The sequence below is a fragment of the Lissotriton helveticus genome, chromosome 2_1 (genome assembly GCF_964261635.1).
Source record: "Lissotriton helveticus chromosome 2_1, aLisHel1.1, whole genome shotgun sequence".
NCBI lineage: Eukaryota > Metazoa > Chordata > Amphibia > Caudata > Salamandridae > Lissotriton > Lissotriton helveticus.
Genome location: NC_136059.1, coordinates 1516769557 through 1516796484, shown reverse-complemented (window position 1 = coordinate 1516796484; position 26928 = coordinate 1516769557). Strand labels below are relative to the sequence as shown.

Genomic DNA, 26928 nt, shown 5'->3' with positions numbered 1-26928 from the left:
CTAGTGAGCAAACGTACTGCAATTAATGTTTATTTGTTTTTTTTTAATTCTATTGTAAAATATAAAATTGATTTCATTTCTCAAAGTAAACCGAATGTTGTATCTCTTTAGTCTCCTCCGCTAAGATCTAGTAATAGGATAATTTATACGTAATTCAATATTGTATACTTAGTCACTAGGACCATCCTGTTGTTTGTAGTAATACCACAGGGCAGATGCAGGGCTCAGATGTTGGCCAGAGGCTGTTGAACTGTAAGAGGTTCCACCCTCCCATGGACAAAACAAGTTAAAAAAAAGAAGGCCACCTGTGGGGAAGTTGATGACTTCTTGGTGTGATGTTTAAAAATACGTATCATATTCGGAGCGGAAAAGATTATTTTAAGACACACGCTTTAAGTACCCTGACCTGTCTGGGCTCTGAGTGACGCTGCATGGAGAAAATTCTTTTTCTGACGCTATTAGAATCTTTGGCTTGATCTCTGCATTTCCCCCGCACCGGGAGCAACTTGGCCCTGGTTGCCTACATTATTGTGCTAAGCCCTTACACTCACACTATCTTTGTTTTTATATCTGTCCTGATGAAGACCCGCACGCCAGATCTGGATATTATTATGTGTTAGTCGGGTCGAAACGTCGACATTCTTTCTGGCCTGGATTGTTCATTCCTGTTCCTTTTGGTGACACGTCTAAATCGCTGGAAAAAGAACAGGTTGACACTAACTTTGAAGGACACCATATCAAGATATTCTTTCAAGACCTTTCAGTGGTCACGCTACAAACAAGCATTTGCAATGCAATAGATTTCATTTTTTTTTTTAGTTAGAGCTACTGGTGTTGTAATGGAAATGTTTTTTACTTATGTGTTTTGGATTAGAGTGGAGTGGATGTATGTGATGGCAATTGTATGTTTTACAATAAATCTAAAAGGAAGCACATTAATGGGCAGATCTGGTGTATGGGGCATGTCAGCCCCTATGTGCGCCATGTAATTATAATGTAAATACTAGTCAAACCCCAGAGGTGGACTTCAAACACATGTTCTGGGACTGACCCACTATTCAAAACTATTGGGACAGAGTCCACAGACGCTTAGGGCGACGACCAACATCACGACTATGTCCACATGGGAAGCGTGCGCTCTAGGGATCTTCCGCAGGCGGAAGACCGAAAAAGTGCAGTACCACTTTCTCTCTCCCCATCCTCTTAGCGAAAAGGGGTATAGCCATGCACTGGCGGGCACCAATGGGACCCCCAGAGGCAGCCTGGATAGGAGTCATTAAAAAATGGGGGAGGGCAGAGTAAGAGGTGCTGAGAGAAGAGGAAGTAAAAGGAATCCGTAAGCATCCTATCTCTCTAGAACGGGCACAACTATTATATAAATACACGCATGAAACAACTCCAAAAGAGGCGCCAGAAGACTCCCAGTCTCAGACTCCACCATTATCTCCTACAAGACCCAACACAGAACCTATACGGTAGGATCCACACACTCAGATTCCCTCCTGCGCCGACGGCATGCCTGCAGCTCTTCCAGTTTAAGCTAGAGTACCCAGTTGGAGAGCCCCCCCCTGCCACCCCATGTGCGTACAAATACACCCCCACACCATTACTCTGTAAACAAAGCAAAAAAAACGACATCACCAGCACCACTGATCCTGTCAATACAAAATCCGTTAGCTCCCTAACACCCCCAAAGTTCCATCCCCTTTGTTGATAGTTCGCAAGTACCCATCGGTAGCTTTGACTCTGATGTCAGTTAGATGGGAACACATTCAGACAAGAATAGACACGATAACACTAGGAATAAATACACAAAAGCAGAATATTCTTACATACCCACCGATGGCAAACTCAACAAGAACATGCGACACTACAGCTGGAAAAACACGTATCGAATGGAGGGCCCCACCCCAAATGTTTCTCTCCAATGTCTAACGAGTATAATGGTTGTGCATCAGTAAAAATGTGTATGCTTATGATCGCAAGCACTCCGCATCCAACTGTAATTGTGTGACAATACATAGTGATAATGTAAAGATGTCAACAAGTAATCAGAAATGTAAAATCCCAATAAACAAAAAAAATCATAACTGTAGTGTAGTTCTTATATTCCCAATAGGCTCTGCGCATTGGAATAATACATCCTATAGATGTGACGTAGGACTAAGGTCGACTAGGTCTCTATTGGATATATTAATTTATTTGTGAGTGCCAGCTAGCTCAGAGGTCACTAGAAAATTTCTCGAATAAACAAGAAGGGATTAGTTTCTGACAACCGCATAAACATGACAACTTTGTTTCCCCAAGAATAAACGTATCTTCAGAGTCGTGGAAACAATAGATAGATATTTTACTCAGTCAATCGTGCATGCTTCGTTTCATCAGAGGTGCAGAGAAATAGAGAGACAGGCATTTTCAATAAAAAGATTTATTGAACAGTCTTCTTTCTCATGCAAGTAAAGTGAACTGCTACAATCGTAATGCAAGCTGCAAAGTATAATGGTTACAGCGAGAATAGTATTATGAAATAATACTGTAAAATCATGGTATGGTTTCTAAGCCATAAAAATACATACATAAATAACAATGGCTAAAAGTACGCAACTGGTGCTTCTAAAATACGCCTACCCCAATGTACCTAACCTAAGTCTAGTACGAGGGAAGAAGTAAATGTGGTGTAGCATAGGTTTAGTTTCTTTGCCAAGAATCTATCCAAGATTTCTCTTAGGGTCTAATCAGCTCCATACCTTAATTTAGAATGAAGGAGGTCTGGTATCTCTTGTCTCGGACTCGATTTCCCAACACCCCGCAAGGGGAGCTTGGAAACACTGGAGCTGGATTCTCGGTGGGAGAAAAGATAGCTTCTCGATCAGTGCGTTAGCTGGAGGGTCGGCTTCCTTCGTCACTTGCTGTAGCGAGCCGCGTCGGGCAAGTAGATAGTCAAGCTGCTCCGAACCACCGTGTCTTTGCTAGAGCAAGTGAAGGCATATTTATACCTTGAAGGTGCCTTGTTTGACATAAAGTCGGGCATAATAACGTCAAAAAAGAACCCCAAGGGAATGGTAGTTCTTTGAAAACTGCATGAGTTATTGGACAAATCAATATTCAAGCAAGGGGATGTCCCTGACTGCTTTAAGCTGATTTTCCAAGAAATCGTTGTGACTTTTTGGTAGTGGTGGAACGAGCCATGCCTGTATTTGGACTGCATGGCCTATGTCTAAATATGGGTATGATTTCTATGCCTATATTAGGGCAATGTGAATTGTACCTATTTAAGGGCATAAATCGGGAAATTTCGCTCGGATCCTAAAACGCCATACAGGACAGGATCACGAGCAGATAGCAATGGAACTTACCTGATCCCATAAGTGAAAGCCCTAACGAAACAAAAAATTAAGACATATTTTGCAAAACACTTGTCTGCTTGAGTTGCTTTGTGTCAAACTTTATATCAAAACTATTGAACAGTAAAATATCAAATACTCTGAGCATCACGGAATTTCAATGTAAACTTGGGAAACCTGTCTTTTCCAGGTGAAGAGATGTTTATCATCTCAACAGAAATTATATAAACCAACTTAGTGAAGAGAAACTGCACCCAATGTCCCAAAGCCTTTGACATTTCTGAAAAAATCGCCCACCTGATACTAAGCAATATTTTGTGAAAATCACTTTTTGGAGGTTATTCTGAGTCTACTTAGAGCATCAATTCGACCCTCCCTCTGGTGACCCAGCTACTGTGCCCTCTGGCTAGAAAGAGACATCCAGCAGCATGGCAAATGAGGAGAGGGAGCCGCAGCCCCACTTACCGGGCTTTGCAATGTCCTAAGGAAAGTAACAAGACATACACTAGCAGTCTTAACAAAACAGGCTGCCATGGAATGGGGCATAAAGTCCATCGCCTATGCCTGCTGACTGTCACTTCTGGAGAAGTGTGGCTCAGGGGTTAGAGGCGGCAGACCCGGAAGCTGAGATCGGCCCTGGACCAGGGTTCAATTCCCCGCCTCGGCGGGTCTTGGGCTCAAAAAAAAAAATTCCACGGACTCGATAATTCTCACTCCGGTGCCTTCTCGACTTACAGGTTCACACTCTGTGACTCTGGGCAATAGCTTGCTTAATCTCCACAACGGCCCCTCGCGGCGGGATGCCTGGCTTTCAGCTTGTGGATACCCTGCCGGGGTTATCTCACAGGGGAATACCAGGACGGGTTCCCTAAGCAAGCGCTTAGATACCGACCTCGGTCAGTGATTTGCGCTATATAAATACATATACATACATTTACATTTACGCTGTGTCTTAAGGTGACAGGCGGATGGTGGCCTAGGAACTCCGGAGTGTAGAACTAACTGAAATGGGGACAGTGGACCTGCCATGTTCTCAAAATGTCAGGCAAAGAGAGGATATTACGTTACGACCAGAGCTGCCAACTGGAGCACCAGGTTCAAGTCTCAGAGTTGGTTCAACATCCTGTTATTCTGGCCTAATCACTGAATCTCTCTGTACTTTAAAGAAAAAACGAGCAACCTTGTGTAATGTGACTGGTGCTTATATAAAGTGCTCCAGTACCTTCAATTTGAGTTCACAATATACAAAACTGCAAAAAATGTAACTAAAAAGTAAAGGTGCGAGGAAACAATCACAGTGCACTGCGGACTATTAGCGCTATGGCTGCAAAGTGACGCAGTGCCTTCGTAATTACGAAGGTTAGAGAATGGCAGTACTAGAGAGTCCATTTGGCTGCAGTGCACCTCCCATAAAAATAAAATGGTGACGCTTCTCCACGGTGTTAGGCTCACCCAACTTTCTGCTGGGACATCACTGCTCCTGCCTCCATTCTGTATAGTCACTACCCTGGAGAGGTCATGTGCCTCTAGGAGGTGTAAAACAAACATAATGCCCTTTGAAAAAAGACCGAAACACTCATGACCTGCCAGAAAAGTCCAAAACAAGTTGCCACCTCATAACAACCACAAAAACAACACACTGAAGCTAAGAATTATTTAACAGAAGATGGCATTATCCGGATGTTCGTTTTAATAAACTCCAGAACAAATGTGTGAGGTAAGCACCTTACGGTCTTGTATAATATAAAAACAGTCCAAAATCCTTGGCGGGCAGGAGGTGGTGGTGGAGGGACGGCTGGAGGCAGGAAAGAAATAATAAACAAACAAGAGGGAGGAGGCAGCAGCAGCCCGAGGAGAGGGAGAGAGTGTGGGTGCAAGCGAGTTCTTGAACCTAACCAAGCAAAAAAAAAAAACAGAGAGTTCTTACAAAGTAATAAATAACATGAAGAGTAAGAGCACATGTAACAGGGGCAGTCCTCATGGGAGGCTACAAAGTAGAAAAGGAGGGACTACTGAGCATATTAACCAAAGAAATACAGACATTTACGAAGGACAGTAAAAGGAGGCAATTAGAAAGATGGGCGGTGCTTATAGCCCATATTCTAAATACAAAATGTTTCGAAGAGACAGCGCATGCGCTGCCTAGGCAAGACCTAAAAAGGAGATCTTTTGAAAAAGTGACTGACTGTCTGGACGTATAGCAGGTAGTCTACAGCTGGGATCACCCGTTTTCACTGATCTTTAAATAGGTAAATGAACGACACCAAATCCGTTGAGAGTATGAGAGGGTGAACCTACATAAATATGCCTTAACAAATGCTAATACACCGTAAGAACATAAATCCACACATGAGTCTTAACACCTGCTAAAATATTGTTTATTACTCAATTGTGATTTTGTTTGTATACCTGCTTGAGGCTCACTAAAGCTTGTTGTACACTGCACATTTTAGCTAAACCGTCCAAGTAAGTGTAGCCTTGTCCTGGAGTTGGCACAACAAAGCAAGGGTTGTAGAAAGTCATAGATAGCTTTAAGCTCAAGAAATCTAAAACAGTATTCCAATGCTTTCTTTAATTCTTCCCACAAGAAGAGCTTGGCACCTATTCATCTGTAGGTTATGATTTCCTGCTTCCATTTATTTGCATTAAGAAAACGTGTATAAATATATCACTGAAATGTATGTATTTTAGCATTAGCTGCTCCAGCTGACCATGGGGAGAAGCTCTCATCTGGCATTGAGGCAATGTGCCTTTGCTGATTTGGAATGCTTTCTGGTCATTTTTGCACTAAAGTGCTAGATTTCTATGTACTATTCTGATTGTCTGTTGTCTTTTACACCACTCATTAAAGGAAGGAAAGGAAATCCTGTCCTTGGAAGTGAAAACCAAGATGCATAAGAGACTCCAGGCTGGATGTCTCCAGAAAGGCCTACAAGGTAACAGAGAGAAGTGAGGCGAAACGTACAGGGTCTGGGGTGCCAAACATGCTCAAATGTGGATGATATAGCCACAGAGATGCAAGATGTGTTGGAGGTTAGAGAATGGCAGTACTAGAGAGCCTCCGCCACTTCTGCAGTCAAAAGACAAAACAGGTAAGATGCTGGAGAGACTATAAGAGGTAATGGGACGTGGTGGGAAGGTTGATGGGGGAACTAATCCAAATAGGCTACGTTCTTTGAAAGTTGACAAGTCAGGAGAAGGGAGTCAAGGACAATTACATTAGTTCTATAGTAGGGAGACTTGTTAAATTGTTCAAGGTAAGTTTTGAGGTCGAAAGGAAGTGTTTATGGGTTTGTGAAATATCACATAAAGCGGGTAATACATGGATGATATACCATGCCTGGATGAACCACGCTTTTCCATTCCATGAGAGGTATCCTTAGCTAAAAAGCATTTCCAACAAGGTGGGTACATGACTACGGTAGTTAATTTAAATGCTGATGCCTTGCATTGACTATCTAAGAGACTTGGGGGTCTTACACACCTTCACAAACTGGAGAGCGACAGATGCATATTCCAACAAACTTACTTGCTTATGAAGGACTGATTGTGTCTGAGATCTAAGTGGTTTCTAGTGAAAGATTACTTCTCTGGTCTAGCTAAAGTTAGGGAGGGTGGCAATCTTAATATCCTGGAATTTTCAGGGAGATGTGTGTAGAACAGTAGCGGGTGCAGCAGACATGTTCCTGATGCTGGTTCTCAGGTTCACACAGCACTGCATCACAGTGGCCAACCTCCAAGTTCCAATTAGCGGTCAGGAGAGATTTTTTTTAAAGTGCAATTATGGATGTCTTGCAGTCTATGGAGAGTGATGCAGTCATAGGGGCTGACCTAAAAATAAGAATGGATGGGTTTATTGATAAATCCACCTACAGAACAGGACAGATGGCCTCCCTAAATACAGGATGGAAGGAGTGGTTCCACAGTCTGAGGTTCGAAGGCATATGGTGTACTCAGCATCCAGACACCAACAACTTCACCTACTTCTCAGTAGAAACCCACCCCATCTTAAGCTAGATTACAACACTTTATGGTATCCTCGTTGATAACACAGTGGATCACTGCCTCCAATACTGGATCTGTGGCACTGTCAGACTATGCTCCAATTAAACTTACGGTCATTCCCTCTAGCTCACCAGCCGCCAGGTGTTAGAGATTGAGGGAGGGGTTGAATCAGACACAGGAAACTAGGAAAGAGAATCAGGAATGCCTCACATGAAACCAAAGTGACACCAGAGAAGGGGGGAGTTGGCTACATATGGGATGCCTCTAAAGCAGTCGTCAGGGAAGGCCCCAGATTAAACAAAGACAGAAAGGAGAAGCAAGAAGCACCAGAGGCACAACTGAGGGAACTTGACGCCCTTCGCAAAGAAATGGGCACTTTCAAAATTTGACCCATGCTCACCGTGACAAGAGCTCTGGTCATAATGCTGGATACCAACGAGGAAGAATACATCTTGCTTAAGACTAAATAATGGTACTGAAGTGGGGGAACAAGGTTGTTAAACTGTTGGCCTGTGAACTGTGAGCTAGAGTAACAAAGGAAACGATAGTGGAGTTTTGGGACTCAACGGGAGCACTGAAAAGAGATGACAAGGATATTGCACAGGCCTTCAGTGACTATTACAGAGACCATTACAAAAAGGAGATAGTATCCACACCCCAAGTGAACAAGTACCTACTGGGTGTAGAGCTGCAAGGTCTTTCTGAAGCACTAGCTGGAAACACTTGAGCGGCCAATACAAGCTGTGGGCGTCATCTCCAGCATATCCACTGGCCCCAGACAACTTAATGGCCCTCTTCTACAAAATATTCATCCACAGACTTGTGTTCCTCTTAACAAAACTGTTTAATTCCTTCTCCAAGACTAGTCCACGACCTTCTCCATGCTCGAAGCAGTGACCACAGAGATCCCTAAGCTATGCAAGGGTCATTCCAAGTGCAATCCGGCTGTGGGTGACCGGGGGGCGGGGCTGCTGGGAAATGTGAACCTGGAACAGTCAGGTTTTGTCCTCAGCCAGAACTGCAGAGACAACATGAAGAGGATCCTGCATGTAAATGGTAACATTGGAAGGACTCACAAAAAAAGCCTTACTCCTAGCTCTCCGTGTAGAGAAGGCATTTGACCACATGAATTGGCAGCATCCATGCTGCACTTTCAAGGTCTACAGATCTGGCCCCAGGTTCTGGGATTGAGCCTTATGTGAATACATGCGACCGCCTACCTTGGTCAAGATAAACGGAGGTTCCTCACTGCTGCAGCTGATCCAAAGAGGGACAAGGTGGGAATGTGCCCTCTCGTCATTTCTATGGAGCAATTGGCAGAGTAATTCCTCAGAAATAAGGACATACATACAGTTAGAATAGGCAAAGACACACAAGCTCACCCTTACGATGTACACAGATGATATACTGGTGTTGCAGACTGACCTTCTTTATCCGTTCCTGCCCTATTGGAGGAACTGGAGGATTATGGTGAGGCCTCAGGGTTTAAAGTCAATGTTCACAAGTGTCAGATACAAAATATCTCTGTACTGCGAGATCAGAAGAACTCGCTCAAAGTGAGGTATCCTTACCAATGGATACCCAGTGCCATTACATAGCAGAACATACAAATACTTCCTTTGAACAATCAGACATTGCAGGCCAAATGTGCACTTCTAGTACAGGGGGTAAAACAGGACCTGACATATGGCACATTGGGAGCCTTTCATGGTGTGGTAGACTAGCGACTGTCAGATGACGGCCCGTAAAGATCGTCTTTAACTTTCAGACTCTATCGTTTGATGGCCCTGATGAAAGTGTAACAAGCTAATGGTTACTTTATGCGGGCTGGGAAGCAAACTACATTGGCTACCTGCTTAATTTCCAGAATACCTAAAAAAAGGGGGGATTGGCTTTGTCTATTACTGTGCAATATTATCAAGCAGCAGAACTCAGATACCTGTTAGAATGCTAGAAACCGGAGTCAGTGAAACACTAGTGCTTTGTTGGCTGGATCACTGCAGGAACACACAAACGGAGGGTACTATGGATGGCGAAAGCAAACCACGCATGGTGAGTCTGATATGGGATCAAATAAAGATTCATCCTCCCTACATGCCCATCTCCATTCACCCCAATATTGTAAACTCCTGACTTTAGTCCAGCAAAAGGGAAACACTCATCTGACATTTGGAGAGTCAAAGGTTGCCAAAAAGTACAAGACTTCTTTAACCCGTTTAACGCAGCGGACATTCTGCCGCGATGCGGGCGGGCTGCGTCGGCCAACGGTCATGCGCAGCACCCAGAAGGTAGTGCTCATATCGGCCGTTGGCCGACGCTAGCACAGAACAGGTTAATGAGGAAGGGATCAAGTCATGCAAATACTTATAGAAAGAATTTGAGATTCCAGAGACAGAACGCTACAGATATTGCGAGATGTGCCATTGGCCCAAGCATCAACTCTGCTAAACCTTATGCCAGTAGACCCTTTACACAGAGCGATAAAATGCTTATCACATGGGACAGAGATAAGAAACTCATCTTGAATTTAAACTCCTCACCGAAACAATAAGAACAGAAAAACAATCCAGACAGAGAAAGAAGCAAACCAAACTAAACTAGGTAAGAAACTCTCAGTGAGGGCAGCACTGAGAGTTATAGAACACACACAAAATCCATGTGTACCGCAGGAAGAGAAGCAATGGTGAAGCTAATGACATGCTGGTCTCACACACAGACCGAGACACATGAATGGGGGCTCTTGAAGATCTAGTGGGTGCTAGCGATGTTGCAGGAGCACCAGCCCCTTGTGACATCTGCAATTGCACTGTCGCAAACTACACTTATACTGGGCACATGTCCTAGATGTGATCAACTCTGTGCTAAAACCAATATTCCATGCCTTTCTGAATACATGATCCTGGGCCTACCCAATGATCAAAACAAGATGTTGGGGCAAACAGGAGTCATTTGGCACTATTTGCAGCCCAACAGACTTTCATGACCTTGTGGGGCAAACAAAGGCTGCCAGACATTAAGGAGTTGACATAATGAATGTAGGACCTTCTGGGAAAACAAAAAATATCATTATTGTTAGAACACAGAGAAGATGCTTTTGAAACATTGTCGGGATATTTCTGAGTTATCTCTCCACTGAATTCACAGAGCTCATATGCCTGTTATCTAAAAATGCTGAGGATACTCCCAAACAAAGCACCACAGCTGGCTGAGATAGAGTAGCACTGTGCAACAGCACAAGGGGAAGTGGGGTCCATGGGTCGTAATGGATTGTTCATATGGATGTGAACAGCTGAAAAAACTCACTTAAGGTAGCAGGGAGAGGATAGAGTGTTTAGAGCTGACGTTTATAAACATTGCATGCCAGTCTTGTGGTATCTTAAACATTAATTAAAAAACGATTAGATCAATGAAATCGGACTCCCTCAACCAGAAGCAGAAAGTTCAGACAGGCATTGAATGTTTAAAAAAAGGTCTAACGATGATCAAGGTGTAATCACAACAGAATGAATTAGCATGGAATCTAGCTTGGCTTGGTTGCTGTCATTTGGTAACCTGGATTTTTATTTCAAAGACATACAGGTGTTTGAGCATTGGATCTGCTGCAGGCGTGAAGCCAATGTATTGATGTTAAAGGCCTGAGCACGAATAATTTAGACATGCCAGTCAAAGGCGAGTGCTAAGATGTCAAATGCAGCACCTTTCACAGAAGATCCGATAAAGCATCTTCATCTTCTCAGCTTTTCTGTCTCTTTTCCTCAATGTGAGGGTATTAGGCTTGTTAAAACTGCAAACTTCACAAGCATGAAGTCTGACAAAAGGCAAGTAAGACACTTGGTATGCATAACAGAGCCTACCGTCCTCATAAAAATAAAGGTACAAAGCTGAAGAAGTTGACACAACACTGCAGATAACCTTATAGTTAAATTTAAATTCAACCTCCTACTTGTAGCATCCTACCCCAGCCCGAGTACTGATAAATGATCACGCCACACACAGAGTTTGGTATTACTCGTCTTTATTCATCAGCATGTAACCATGAATTGAATATTCTATATCATGAATTCTATGACCCACAACCAAGCACTTATGTCACTGTTCTACGGAGTCTATCAGGAATCAAAAGTGTCCTCTCATCTCTAATTCACAAGACACTACTTCTCCCCCTCTGTTAAATAAGAAATACCAATAATACATATATACATTACAACTCTTAAATAAGTTGTTTTGGTGCTCAGTATAGTTACAACCTCTGGGGGAGGAGTGGATGACAAGGCTTGTACTTGTTCGGGTCTGGAGTCATTCCCCCATCAGAAAAGACATGGCCAAAGAACTTGAGTTTGGTCTGATGAAACTCATATTTTGTTGCATTTAAAGTGAGACCTGAATCCCCAAGATACGTCTCAATGTGTCAGAGCTTTATCATGTTCCTTTCATGCGGTCCCAAAAACTAGTATGTCATCTCTGTAATGAAAAGCATTTGTGTCTGGCTTTATTATGGAACGAATTACATCCTGAAACAGTTCGGCAGCTAATGACACTCCAAAACGTAGCCTTTTATATTGAAACAAACCAACATGAGTACAAAAGGTAGTAATAATGTACCTGCAATTCTCTTCGAATTTAAGCTGGTGATAACCTTTGTTCAAATCAAGATGGGAAAAGACTTTAGCTCCATTAAGCTGTGTAATCATGTCAGCAATGTGCAGACCTGGATGCCATTCTCTTTCAATTGCCTTGTTTGCTTGGCACATATCAACACAGATGCACACAGCTCTGCCACTATCCTTTCTCAGCACGACCACTATGAGTGATACCCATGGCGTCGGGTCAGTGAATCGCTCAATGATGCCAAGCATTAATAAGGTATGAAGTTCTTTCTCAAAGGCCTCTTGTAAATGGAATGCAATTCGACAGTGTCATTGAGCAACAGGACGAATGTCCTCATTTCTGTGAAGTTGCACTTTCATGGTCTTAAGCCTTCCTAATCCAAGAAACAAAAACAGAAACCGATTTTCTCTTGATAGGTATTGACACTGTAGGTCACAGAATCAGCCCCATGTCAGCAACAGTACTGAAAAGGAGTAAACATGCACTCAATGAAGTGCCTGGCAAGAAATGAATTGGCACTTGTGCTTTTGTAGTTTTATGCTTCACAGTGGCTATAAATGAATATTGACTTTGCAGTGGTTTTGAAGCAGCCTAAGTATACACTTTGGTTTTCGAGAGAGTTAAAATGGGCACTAGAGACAGTTCATTGTACTTTTCCACCAGCATTATGTTTATTGACGCTCCACTGTCTAAGATGAAAGGTATGGAGCACCCATTCACTTTCAGTGTGATCTTGGGACAGTGCCAAAATTAAAATTGCACTTTCACTTGTCAGTCTGGTTTTGACTAGCATTCTTCCTTGCAAGAGACTAACCCTACATGTGAACATCGACCGGCAGGCAACACTGACATTTCACACCTATCCTCCTCACTGTCACTCAACAATTACAAACTTTTAGACTAAGATTTTGACGATAATTGACATCATTCAGTTTCTATTTAAATTCAACTGATGCTGACACTTGGCGTCTGGAACTTTCTGGCATCCATTTAGTTTTCTCGACGTGACGCACTTGATCATTCACTCGCTTTGCAGACAATTACAAAATGTTTCTCTTTTCGCAGCCTTTGCAAACTTGTCCAATAGCGGGGCATCTACCCTCCTATGGAAAGGAAAATCCACATCAGGAACACAACTTCTTTTTCTTTGGAAACATTGATTTATGGCCTTCCGGCTTGCATTTTGACTTACTTTTCACACTCAGCACCAATTCATTTTGGACTGTTCCAGCCTCCATGGTAGCTGCCTGTCTATTAACTCTCTCCTCCGCTCTGGCAGCCATGAGTACTTGCTTCAAGCAGAGTGTCTCTTTCAGCATTCCTCATCTGAAGGAATCGGAGAGGCAACCATCTATTACTCTGAGAAGCATAGTCTCTTCGTAATGAGACTCATTGAACTTGCAATGCTTTATGAGCAAATCAAGCCTTTCTACAAATTCATCTATAGTTTCACCAGCTCTCTGCTTTTCCTGACTGAAAATGTAGCTTTCTTTGTCAACATGCGGCATTGAATTGAATTTGGTGATTATCACTTCTCTGATTTGACTGTACTTCACTCCATCACCTTGTGGTATTTTCTTCATCACTTCTTTTATTCCGTTACCTGCCAAATTCCTCAGGTATTTAATAATCTTTCTGTAATTTGCTTTATCCAGCATATCAACTAAATCATCACAAGTTTCGATCCAGGCAGTCCATCTGTCACCAATATTTTGCCTGTTAGCAGTGTAAAAGGGAAGCAGTGGTTTTAGGAATGCTGTTGTATCATAGCCAGCAGAACTTTCTGCTACCGGGAGTAGTGCTTGCTCCTGGGCATCTGCTGCCCACTTGTACTGGCACCCTTGTCAATCATTAGCCTTGTGCTGACATCTGAGTCACCATGACAGCTCTCCGACTGTAAGGCACTGTCTTCTTCTTTGACGGGGAGTAGCAGCTTTGTTTCTTGCATGGATTCTTCACCCTTCTCCCCCTTTGCATTGTTTTAGATTTCTACTGCATTTAGTGTTACTTTGCATTCACCTGCTTCTGTTCACAGCGTTCTCTTGCACCTGGCTGTCGCCGCTTGCTGCACTTTCTGTACCTAGGCATCACTGCCTTTTTCATTTCTTGAGGTTAGAAATGTCTCTGCATTGAGCGCTTTCTTGCACTCGGCTAGCACAGCCTCTAGTGCATCTCTGTATTTGGCTGTTGCTGCCGTTAGCGTTATCATACTATATGAATGCTGATTTGGTGTTGTGTGGTGGTCCAGTATTCTTGTCTTGACCTTATCAGCCAGTTTCTAACCAACGACAAACACACTCTCCGTAAGGCCTTCACTTTCTTCACAGACCTTACTCTGGCTGGAGTGTTGCTTTCACTACAAATATGCCAACATTCGATTTTCACTCTGACTGAGGCACCTGTGGCACACACAGGCAGTTTGCTTGACCACAGAATACTCTACGGAAGAGCACTCCCGGTTCTTCAGGTCACAGGGTTTAAGTAATCCCTATCTCATAGCCAGTTGTAACGTCATACCCCAGCCCGGGCTCTGGTAAATGATCCCGCCACACACGAATCTTGGTATTACATGTCTGTATTCATTAACGTGTAACCGTGAACTGATTATTCTATAACATGAATTCTATAACCCACGCGCTTAGGTCACTGGGCTACGGAGTCTATCAAGAACCAAAAGGGTCCCATCATCTCTATCTCACAAGACAATACACTACTGTAAATGATATATCAAAACCAAGAATCTACATCGGATTGTTGAACACAGTCACTCTCAGACTAATTAAATCAAAAGGCATAGATGCAGTAAAAAAAAAAAAGGCTCAGCTAGTTGATTTTGCTATGATGATGGACAATAGTGTTTTAAAATGCTGTTAATAAATAAGGATTCTGGAGTTTCTGTCAACGGCTTCCGGATCTGAGGGTTGTTCTAGATCTAGCCACAATATGTAATTATGGCAAGGAATGCGCAAAGCCTGTGATTCAATAAATGATTAATTACAGAAGTTCTTTGAAATCCTGCCCTGATGTATGATGATGTTCAAAGCAATGGGGTAACCCAGTATCCCTCAGAACCTGGGCATACAAATTATGGACAACAATCCGTTCTGTTGGGTGGAAAACAATTTCTTTGTAGTTTTTATGTTTAAAAAGGTGATTGAAATAACAATACTTTTTACTATATGTTTTTTAATTATTCATACAAGGGGTTAGAAATTAACATGACAAAACTGTATGAAAAAAAGGATGTCCTCTAATTTCAATAGATAAAACGGCGCATGTGGGCGTGATTAAAGTGACATAGTGAGTGTAGTGGCAAAGTGACAAGATTTGTGTATTTAAACACAAAGGTGACAAGATACAGTATATATATTTACAGTGAAAGCATAGCGAAAAAGATCCAATTTCAAATTCAAATACAATAACCCTTAGCTTAATAATTGAATTATATTGGATTATTCATACAGTTTTATTGTGGTAATTGAAAAACATATAGTACAAAATTTGGCTCAGTTTGAGAATAATATTCACTCTCATTCTCTCTTTGTGTGTGTTCATTATTTTTTGTGTGGTGGTACGGTTAACTCCTCTTCTATTTCAGCACAGAATAATGTAACCTAATTTAAAAAGATACCGCCAAAACTACAGACTTTCTTGGCATTTCTTAGATTGCCCATCCCCATTACAGAAAGTAAGGCTATGTAACCTTACCCAGTGCTGTCAAGGCCTGGTGAATTTCCGCCATTACATTTTTGTAAAGTTCCTTCTGCCACTCATGTAAAAGCTTCCACTCTTCTTCAGAGAAAAGGGAAGCAGCATCGTATGATGTTAATGGAATCTGGAAGAACAATTGTACAAGTCAAACACCATTAGGAAACGCCATTCACCAAAATACAACAAGGATATGCTCAACAATCCAATCAATACACTTTCTTTTGAACATATAATTTAATTCATTCAGTTAGCCAGCAACTTTCTTTTGTCTCAATGACAATTAGGCTTGAAAGTTCATGAATAAATGTTGTGAGAGTGTAGCAACTACTCAACTTATACAAGAGGTTGTTCTGTTTTATAGATTGGGAGTAGTATTAAACTCAATTTTACAACTATGCCTATGTCTGGGCACTTTTCTTACTGTAAATGGAGCATACTCTTAAAACTCACTAACTGGTGACTGGATAGGTTGGGCTTCAATCTAACTCACTCAATTTTATTTTTTATTTCTCCATTATGATCTTGGCAACATATCTAAACACATGCTCCCAAATTGACAATTTGGACACAACGTCACATCGTTTCATTATTGCACATTTCCTGTCCCTATGTACTTCTGGGGAGATGTACTTCAAAGACAAGCTCTTCAGTTATACTGTAGGGCATTAAAGCTAGATACAAGGAAACATCATGCATCTATTGTTGATATGTGCTAGAAATGTCAACAGCGTTTACTTCCTTCTACCCTTTTAATCTGTCGACTCAATCAGTCTTCGTAATCTGAGCTGAGAAAGAAGATAAGTAGGCAGAAAAGAGAAACAACATGTATCAAAGTTGTGTGATAAGCTGTGACATGTGACAAGCGAACCATTTGTGGTTGTAGATTCTACAACAATGCTGATCTTTTTCACCTCATCTTGTGGATACTGCCAAATCCAACAAGGAATTGGAATCTACCCTGAAGTTCATTTAGAACTGGATAGGCAGTAACTCCCTCAAGCTAAACACCTATAAAACTGAGCTGGTTAATCTCAATCAAAGAACAGATCTTTGGGCCAACACCTACTGGTCCTCTGAGCTCGGTGCCCCTCGTGCTTCAGTGGCCTCTGCCATGAGCCTGGGCATCGTGGTGGAGAATCAACTGTCCATGACTCCCTAGACTAAGGCAGTCACAGCAAAGTGTTTTGGCCTATTAAAATCCATTAGGAAGGTCGTTCCTCTTCTTTCACCTGAGGCTTTGAAAGCAGCTATTGCAGAGGTAATTGTGTTCACTTGGACTATGCAAACTCCCTGTATATGGGTCTCCCTGCAACTTCTTTACACAAATTACACAACATTCAAATTACAGCAACGAGGATTCGCTGTAAATTGCATAGACATGCACATTTCTCTCCTGCCTTAATGAAGCTTTATTGGCTCCCCATCAAACAGACAGCTCTTTTTAAAATGGCTCGTATTATTTACAAATCCATTCACGGTCAGGCTCCAGTCTTTGTTGCAAGCAGAATTAAGAGATATGTCTTCCTCGACCTCTCAGATCCTCTTTTGCTAGCCAGGTGAGGATCCCTCAGTTTTAGTGACAGAAAACAGGGGCAGAAGCTTCTCTGTCCTGGTCTCCATTTTATAGAACTCTCTCCCTTCCTCGATCAGGCTAGAACCTACATTCTTGACGTTTAGGAAGCTTTTGAAGGCCTGGCTGTTTAAGCAAGGTTTTGATTACTCTGAACACTTTCTCCTCTTCCTCCTGGTTGTCACAGAGCCAAGAAACCACTGGATGTACAGGTTAACTATACGTTTTCCTAACATTACATAACCTAACAAAACATAACAAAACAAAACATAATTAAATATAGCTAAACATTAAAGAAAAACATAAACACAACAAACAGAAAAAAACATAAAAACAACAAACATAAACATAACATTTCTTCTACAGGCGCCCTAGTCAAATAAAACAATTAATTCCCCCGTAACTCATTGTGTCACCTTTTTGATCTTTGAATTGCACCTTATTAATGCACTTAGAAGCTAATTTAAGTCAATTTTGCTTGCTTTGCAGAATTATACTGGGAGAAAAAGGCGTGACTCACCATGTTAAAGAACAAAGTAGAGAAGAGAGCCTTATCTGATATATCACTGCACCACCACCTACACAGATCCACTAACGCTGTCAGAAATCCCTAATGAGGGAGGGAGAGGAAGCAGCAGATTTGTTTATCTTGGCTCCCGATGGGAAAACACTTATGATGATGGATGATTACAACAATGTATTTTCAACAAACAGGGGAAAGGAGAATATTTTTGGATGGGGACTTATTTTCAAAATAGCTAAACACAATCAGCAATCAAAATAGGGTGCCCTAATCTTGAAGGGAGGTGGGAAAATAAAGCTATGTATTCCTAAAATGCTGCTGGAGGAAAGCATTCATATTTTGTTAGGGATTCAATATTTCCTTCAGCAGAGTTTGGAGACTGTGTAGGATTATTTCTCCGCTGTACTTCAACATTTGGGCACCTTAGTTTAATTGTTGATGTTGATTACTACAAAGTACCAGTAAAATCATATGATTCGCAATTACAAAATCTGCTGTGCCAGCTCTAGACAACGATAAGCTTACATGGCAACTGGTAGGTTGTACAAAATAACACCTGAGGACCATTCATTTGATCTGAACTTTAGAGATTTGGGTTGTCTTTGTCAAAAGGTGTCACTGCTTTCCACAGTAACCAGGGAAAGGCCAGCACACTCTAGAGAGTTCTACCAGTTGTTAAAAGGATTACAAGAACACTCCAGGAATCACAAAGAGATGTACAACAAACCACTCTTTAGTAAAATGCCAATTACCTCTGTAACACAGAGGAAGAGATAGCCCACAAAAGATACAATGATCAATGAAAATTGAGTAAATTAATAACACTCAGGGGGAACAGACAGTAAGGCAAGTGAATAGGGTCCCACCTATTTGATGTATCTGTACAAACAGGGCAATTTTGGAGGTGAAGAAGAATAATGGGCAAACTTGTAGAAAGAACATGCAGTAGAAAGAAGTCCCATTTCAAGATGATAAAAACATTGACAACATAACCTGAATAAAAAGAGTCACACATAGATTGGGCCTACCAAGAGGCGGAGGAAGTAGATTAAAAACCTGCAGAGAAGTACATGTCCCTACAGAAAAGAAAGATAACAGTCCTGATCCTAGGAGGCACATCAACTACCCAAGAAACAGACTAGCTAGCAATAAAATATCAAACTCTTGTCATGTTTGTGGCTCGGCATGTACTTTTATAATATTTATGTATTCATGTCATACGAAAAGGAAACACATGTGATGCAAATGTGTCACTGTATTGCAGCAGCACGTGATTGGAGGATGGTTAGTTTTCTAATACCTTAAAAAGGTGCTTCAGTTTCACTAGATTAATACTTGCAACACTAACTACAGATGTTTCCTACAATAGCATACGCATTTGTTGATTAACTTACGGACCAATGAAGGGTAACTGTGGTGGGTGTTTCTCGAGCCCCATCCCTTTTCTTTTTGATATTTCCATTTAAAAGGAGCAACCAGTTGCCCAGACTTAATCGAGTATAAAGGTACAAAGTAAAATACAACTTTAGAGCACATGAGTATACAAACAGACATGGCGGTAAAATATCAGCAATTAAAAAAGAAAATATAAAAATGGACACTAAAACAAATACAAAATTCAACAATGACATCAGCCTTCCAGCTCTCTCATTAAACTAAGTTATTTAAACAACTTAATCAGTAAATGGAGTGTATGAAGGTACACAGATGGTTCCACAGAGAGACACCTGCTGCCTCCATATGTTTCTTGTCATGCTTCCTCACCACCCAGCGATGCACATTTTTTGATCGAATTCTGATCAATGTACCCACACAATTTTGGTAATCATAAAGATAAAATGTATCAGCTGTCTGCAATAACTTATACTGGCTACCAGTTTCTGAAAGCATCCTTCTAACCAGCCTATTTATCTTTTCAATGCCATCAAGTCCAGTGTTACCTCACCTCCAAATTACCACCATAACTTCAATGTTGCAACCTGCAATCATAAGGCTATACTATTTACTCATAGAATATGGTACTTACTCCTAGGCTCCACCTTACTTCCTGAGGCAGTTGTGCCTTCTCAACACAAGCTCTTTTGCATCAGGAACCCTCCCATTGAATATCAAGCTCCCCCCCCTCATGTGCCATCGCCAGGCAAAAGCTGAAGACCTTCTTGTTTCGTTAGTTGAATTTAAAAACCAGCTCCAAGAAAACCATTTGGATAGCTGTAGTAATGCACAACGACAAAACTGTGAGTGAACCGATCCAGTTGATTGATGTTCAATCAGTGTCTCGAGGCTCGCCTCTGACAGAGCTCCTTACCAATGTTCTAACTCAAGCTTCCTCTCAGGGTTTTAATGGGGCATACCAAGGACAGGTGGAAGGGGAGGGGGCAGGAGTGAAAAGGTGAAACAATGAGTGAAAGATTGGGAGGGAGAGGCGAGGGGGGGTGAGCAGACCACCAGAACAAGAATATGTGTGTGAAAAAGGCCGCTTTATTGAAACAGGTGCACATTAACAAATTAAAACCTCGGCCAATGCCTTACAAAACTAAACCTCACTAAATAATAATAACTTCCTTAATTTCCACCATCCCACCCCCACCCCTATAACATCATTGACCCCGCCCCACCCAAGCATTACATCATTACAAATCCAACAATGCGAAACCCCGCATAAACATTTCAACTTATCAAACCCTCCAAACCATAAAACAAACTCCACAGTTTGCCCTCAAACCCCTCTTGGTCCCCCAACGTATGCAACCATCCCAAACCGTCAACATGCCCAATTCCCCCTGCCGAATGTGCCAACCAAGTAAAAACCAACCACAAACTTACCAAGCCTGACAAAAACAACTAAACCCCGCACAGCACCTGTTCCAAGCGACAAATATAACAAAAACAGAGCCCATGTCCACCTGTTCCAAATATAAACGCCTAAAAAGAAACTACAAAGGGCAGAAACAACCCAGAAGAAAAAACATACTGAAAAAGAGGGAGGGAGGGAAAAAATTCTCTAAGCTAACTCCCGGCCACCAGGTCACCAAACCTAAAATGGTGGCCGGGAGGAGGAGCCAACAGCATTTATGCTTGGGCTACCCCTAGTAGGGAAAGAAAGCCCAAAATACAAAAAACGCCCGGGGATGAACACCCACCCCCCCCCCGCCTGACCCTCCCAAACTGCCCGAGGGGGGGGGGCCTCCCAAAAGTCAGCAATTCCAAATTATTTCAGTGTGCAGGCAGTACTAAACACATAAGACTATCACATTGGGGTACCCGTTATTGTGTTCAGCTAAGTGGCTGCTACGGCTGTGAGAGCAGGATGGAGGCACTGTGAGGTGTATGCAATATATATGCCTAATAAATCCTCAAAAGCTTACATTTAATAAGGATGGAAGGCAGCTCATACACCTGGATCCGGGCATGGGTCAACGCCTTAGGCTATGTAATACCAATTGACTGATCTGCAGCTTTATTCTTCAGTTATTGGTTATTTGACTATGGTAAATGATGGTAAACAGTTGGTTCTGAGCTCTATTATGGCTCACATATTGTATCAATCATTGCTGTAGCATTTTTCGTATTAATACTGTCAAATAGTAAAAGCCCAATAATGTGTTAGGAAATCTTCAAATAAACAGTTGCTACCAACAACTATAGAGCGGAATAGATATTGCTTTAAGTGGACGTACAGTAAAGACTACCAGTTAAAAAGGTTACCAGCATTATCCCGCGTCCATTCTTTCTCATTTACGAAGACGAAGCAAGCGGTTTAGCTTATATGAACTTCTGTCTGTCCTTCAGTGAGGATTTCTATTGGTTTTCTCCTGTTATGTGTTCCCTCCTCTCATCTTCCCTACTGAAGCTGTGTTTACTTCCTGTGTCTCAATTCTAAAATAGATAGTGGATGAAAGTGACATTGGATGGTTTCTTCCTGTTGCCTTTAAATTGCCTCCACCAAAACAACCCTTTCTGAGTGTCACGTATCAGGGGTTAGAGTCGTTAGACTATGGCATTTTAGTGCTGGTGTCCACATTAATGTACTAAAATGCATTGGTTACGCATATTACAGCTCCTCTGATTCCTATAATGTGTGACAAGGAGCTGGAGGATATAACTGAACGAAAGAAGCCAGCGATCTTCAGTTTGCTCTCTGCTGCTTCCCCAAGCTATTATCAGGCCAATCACCTTCAGGTCTATCTAGGTGCCTCAGCCGACAGTCAGCAGCCGAGTGGCCACCTGGCCTGTCCAAAGATTCTCTCCAGCTCTGCCTGGCAGTCAGAGGGAGGCACTTTTTGTTGTTGCAGATTTATATAGCGCACTCGACCCGAAGGTATTGGAGTGCTTTACATGAGCACCAGTTGCGTTACACAAGGACACCTTAATTTTATTGGTAGGCAGAGATAGGTAGGTTAAAGGGGTTTGCCCAGAATCACAGGGTGTGGAGTCGACCCCGAGGCTCGAACCTTGGTTTCCCAGCTCCAAAGTCGTCTGGTTAGCCGTGAGACCACATCCTCCTGGTTGGCACAGGTGATTCCAGTAGAGTACTTAACACTTCCTGAATACAATGTGAGCATTGTCAAAGTGTAGGGCAGCATCAAAACCTGGCTAAAAAGGACAAAATATTATGTAACTATTTTGTGGGTGTTTCAACTTCAGGTAACTGCATATGAAATAACTCACACATCTTAAATGAAAAATAAATGCAAGTTGAAGTAAGCAGTGGTAAATGCACTCTTCTATGTTGGAAACCTCAAATGGCTAATGCATCCTGCAGCGAGCGTGTGCGTGTACATAATTGAATCCTGTTTGGCACAATGGGCAATAGTGACTTGTGCATTTGTATTGTTACGAGGTCCCAGCCTGTGACTGAGAACGCACTGTGAAGAAGCAAGTCATTATTTGAAAGTTGTATTACACACAACAAAAGTATCACTCGAAGTGCTTCAAGCTCTTTGGCTTTAAAATGTAAAACTCATAAATGCACCTTGGAAATGTGACAAATAAGCAATCTGACAATTTTAGCAGCTAGGCAAACACCCACCGGCGAGTCCCAAAACAATGGTTGCAGGCTCTCAAATCTTTGAAGGTCTCAAGTCTAAACAGCACGGCCGGATCCCACAATGTATATACAGTGTATAACCTACCTTATCAGACTCTCGCCGGGCCATTTATCCTCTGTTTGCGAGATTATTTCCCAAGTAAAAGACCAATGAGTGTTTGAACTGTAACTGAGTAGGGGATGAGATGGGCATCAGACCTGGGCACACTGCACCCCTCCCCGCGAGCAAAACAGGAACAGAGCTGACAGAACCCGAACCTCATTCACTGCACATGCGCATAACCTGGTACACTAATCACTGGGGCAAACGCAGATTAGTCCCCGAGTAACACACCTCCCTTGCCCTTCGCAAGTGTTATGATCGTATTCTTAATAGTTTACGTCTTGTCTGTTCTGTGTAAGTGTGGTTGTGGAAGTTACAATCCGATCGTGCATTCGACTGCTTCTTCTGCCCTTACCCCAAATTCCGACACACTGCATTTTTCAGAAGGTTATTAATTAGGAGACTTGTAAAGGCTGTTCTTTTCGAATTGGAGGTGGTGGTGTGTGCATGAGACTTTTCGGTATGGCTTTAAGTGGGATGGAAAAACTGGGAGGTTTCAAAGCGTGGCCTATGTAACTAAGCGCTTGACGTAAACATGTACACTTAAAATCTGTGCTCTACATATTGTGATGTGGAAGTGGTGGTGGTCTTATGAGTGTTTCAATCACTCATGTTCTTTCCTTCAAATCACGCCCTTTTTCTCTTCACATTTTACTGAAATCCTGCATCTGCAATCTCATCTTTTCCATTTCGGCACTCTCTTTTACCCTTCCCCTATATTTACTTCCTCACATGTCCTTTACTGTATCACCCCCAAATCGTACACTCACCTGTAAGCAATGCATTTTATTTTTCTTCCACTGTTTCAATATTTTGACTCCTGTTTATCTATTCACACATATAGTGCTGATATCGGCATCTCCCCGCTGAGAAGTAAATAGTCGTGCTGCGCAAAATAATACAGTCCACACAAGTTTTAGTTAGGAAAAGTTTGCTGCAGGTTTATTACATACAAGGAGTATGCCAGCTTGGTGGGTTATCTTACAGGCGATCCAAGGGCAGGCAACGATGACTTACCTAAGCTACCCTGCCCACCTGATGATGCAACTGCACCCTGGCCAATAAAATCAGTGCTACCATTTTGTGGGGATTATACCCCTTACATATCATGGACCATCTGTCCATACCTTTTACTCATTCCATTTTAGGGGCGGAGCATAACCAGGCAAGCCCCCAGTTGCTCAGGTTTACAACCGCCCGTAGGACTAGCGGGGCACCGTTGTTCTCAACCAGGGTCATTCTGTAAAGACTCTTTGGATTTTGGCATAATGCACCCTTATTGTGCTCCTGAAACAGTACCCCTTGTACCCATTAGCCTCAGGATTGCCCTGTAACTCTGCCAAAGCCGTGGATGTGGCCGCCATCATATCCAGGGCCCCCACCCCACCATGGCAGGCTCCATAACCTCTTGCAACGTGCGATTACCCGTTCTTCAGCTGTACACTTCCTTCTACCGCTGAAGGTTCCCAGTCCTTCTAGCTGGACAATCCCCATCCACCTCTGCAGGTGTACCCTGTTCCTTTGGGGGAAACTTAGTGGTGTATCAACTCAAGAGACCACGCCTTATAAACCAAGCCCTTCTATTGTCATTGATTTTGAATTAAAGTTGAATCAAGCCCTCCAGCTTGGTGGGCTTGTGAATGGCTTATTTACCCCAGCGTAGGCAAGGTTGCTTGCCTCCACTTAAAAAGGGGATTGCTGTGGGTTTTAACCACAGCTTTATTTACCCATCCGTAGGCATGATCGATGGCCTGCTCAGAATTGAAACAACTCCTCTCACTTTAACCGCAGTTCAGGGGAAGTCCCTAGGGGGCACTGTGCCAATACAGGCCTACTTGTTCGGTGTTGCCGGGTTGTGCATTACCCATCACCGCCCAATCACTGATTTCAGGATACGCTGGAAAACGTATTGGAGTTCGCCTCCCAGGCCAACAGTGTAATTGTTAAAAAGTAATTGTTTGTGGCCAACACCATACCCTTATCTCTGCCAGCTGGCCTCCTCCTGTATAGGAGTACCACACCGTCCAGAATTCTTACCTAAACAGAAATGCAAGACTACTGCTCTTCGTAACCATGGTTGTGTTAGATTTAATCCATTGTGCACTGTGTGCAATATGTGTCTTACATTTAGGGTTGACTAAACCCTTGTTTACCCGCATACATGCTTACTCCTAAAATGGGGGTTCAGACTGATAACCGTGTGCTGCACCAGCAGTGAAAATGTTCCTGCTCCCTCCAAATTTGAATGCACACTGTGTGCTATGAAATGATACCTGCCTTTTCTTGAATAATGAACATGCCAAAGTTCTTAGTGCATTGTAGCCCTTTTGTGCTTTAACACTTTGTTTGCCCAACTTTTGGGACAGATGCACACTTGATAGATGACACCCATAGTGGCTAGGCTGGTTGAGGAAGCTGACAGGGCGGGGAATTAATTGCTGTGACTAAAGCAACCTGTCACATGCCCTTGGTCCCAAAGCGCACATACTTTGCCAAATTTGACCAGACATTTGCACAGACCTTTTTGATTGCTAAATTATGGCAAACACAATAATGGTGTTGAATCTGGTTTGAGGGAATGTTTGTATTGTGCACCTTATTGCAGTCACTGCACCCTTTTGGAGTGACAACCTACTTAGCCCACCAGACTTGCTTAACTGCAGTCAGATCACAGATACACACTACCTGCCAACTATCTGTGACCCTTGGCGCTTAGTCCAGCTAAAGACCTACTTCACTTCATTAACCCCGGAATTGCATGCCCTCCTCAGACTCAAAAGCAGAGTTTGGCTTACCTTCAAGTTACCTTGAGATTCATGTTGGAACATTTTTTACCCCGCATAGGCAGAGAGTCTTGCTTATTATTTAACCATGTTAACTTCGGAATCAAGAGTCCCAGATCCGTGTTTGCTACAACCCACCTTTTGTGAGTCCGCTGGCCCCTCTGCCTCGTTGCAAGTAACCTCGCTACTTACTACAGCTCCCCTAATTTTTTTTTTGTTTGAATATGTTTATTGCTTATTTTCAGGTATCGTACAATATTACACATAAGTAAACGTAAAGTATACACAGTGCCGCCATGAAAATTGTGCATCCTAGCCCTGTGCCGACAACATTATACATAAATGAGCCCAATGTCAAGGAGCAGGATAAAGACCGTGTATATGAAGCAGCATGATTAAGGCAATAAAGTCTGGCTTACATGTAAAAGAATAACATTTTATAATTGCAGCACTAGGTGACGGAGAAGATTGAAACCGTTTCCTCATGGCATTGCAGACTTGTTCATCGGGCGTGCAAACGGTGTTGAAACAGCAACGCTATAGGAAAAAGGGCCTAGAAATAACTCAAAATACATTCAAAGCTGTTTTTTTCCTGTGAAGCAATTAACTATAAATAACAATCTAACAGATTTTAGAAACAAAAAAATAGTGGGTGGTGATTAATAACAAAAGCTCGTGTGTGTGTGATGGTCATGGGGTAGGCAACGAGTGGGTCCACGCTGCCTCTTATCAGTCATGAGGGTGTAAAGCGGAGGGGTAGGCGCGCGGGCGTCACCGAGAGGAGGGGGGGAGGGGTGAGTGGTCACTCTATGCCGTCCTGTTGGCATATTTGGTGATAGGATGTCAAGATGACATCCCAGTCTAGAGCTATTGGGAACTTACGGAGTCCCGCTGTCTCTTCTCTATGGAGCGCCACACTCTCAGCCCTTGCCCATTTATCCAACGAATTACGCCAGTGTATTGGCTGGGGGGGGATAGCATGTTTCCAGCGCTTAGTAATTAGGCGCTTCGCTGTGATCAGCCCTAGATCCCAATACCGCGCCTGAACTTTCGTCTGCTTCGTCCTCTTAAATAAGCCCAGCAGGCAAGCCTCCCATGTAAACAGAAAGCTGCCCCCCGTTGCTTTCGCCAATGTTCTTACCACTGCGGCCCAGTAGGTGTACAATGAAGGGCATGTCCAAAGGATATGTAGGAACTGCGCATCTACAAGTCCACATCTGGGGCATGCTGT

At 42.6% G+C, this 26928-nt stretch overlaps 1 protein-coding gene across 4 annotated transcripts in view; it reads right to left on the bottom strand.

Annotated features, from left to right (window-relative positions):
- LOC144818736 (uncharacterized) overlaps nucleotides 1–23076 on the bottom strand; it is a 224650-nt gene extending 201574 nt beyond the window's left edge. For 3 of the 4 annotated variants that reach the window (XM_078676432.1, XM_078676433.1, XM_078676435.1), the window contains exons 1-2: nucleotides 22897–23049; nucleotides 15666–15792 (exon numbers count right to left, since the gene is read on the bottom strand). In XM_078676432.1, coding sequence (XP_078532558.1) covers nucleotides 15666–15792; nucleotides 22897–22920 — 151 coding nt within the window. In that variant the 5' untranslated portion in view covers nucleotides 22921–23049. Of the gene's footprint in view, nucleotides 1–15665; nucleotides 15793–22896 lie in introns of all 4 variants that reach the window. The other variant, XM_078676434.1, reaches the window with a different exon arrangement.
- Nucleotides 23077–26928: the final 3852 nt, after the last annotated feature.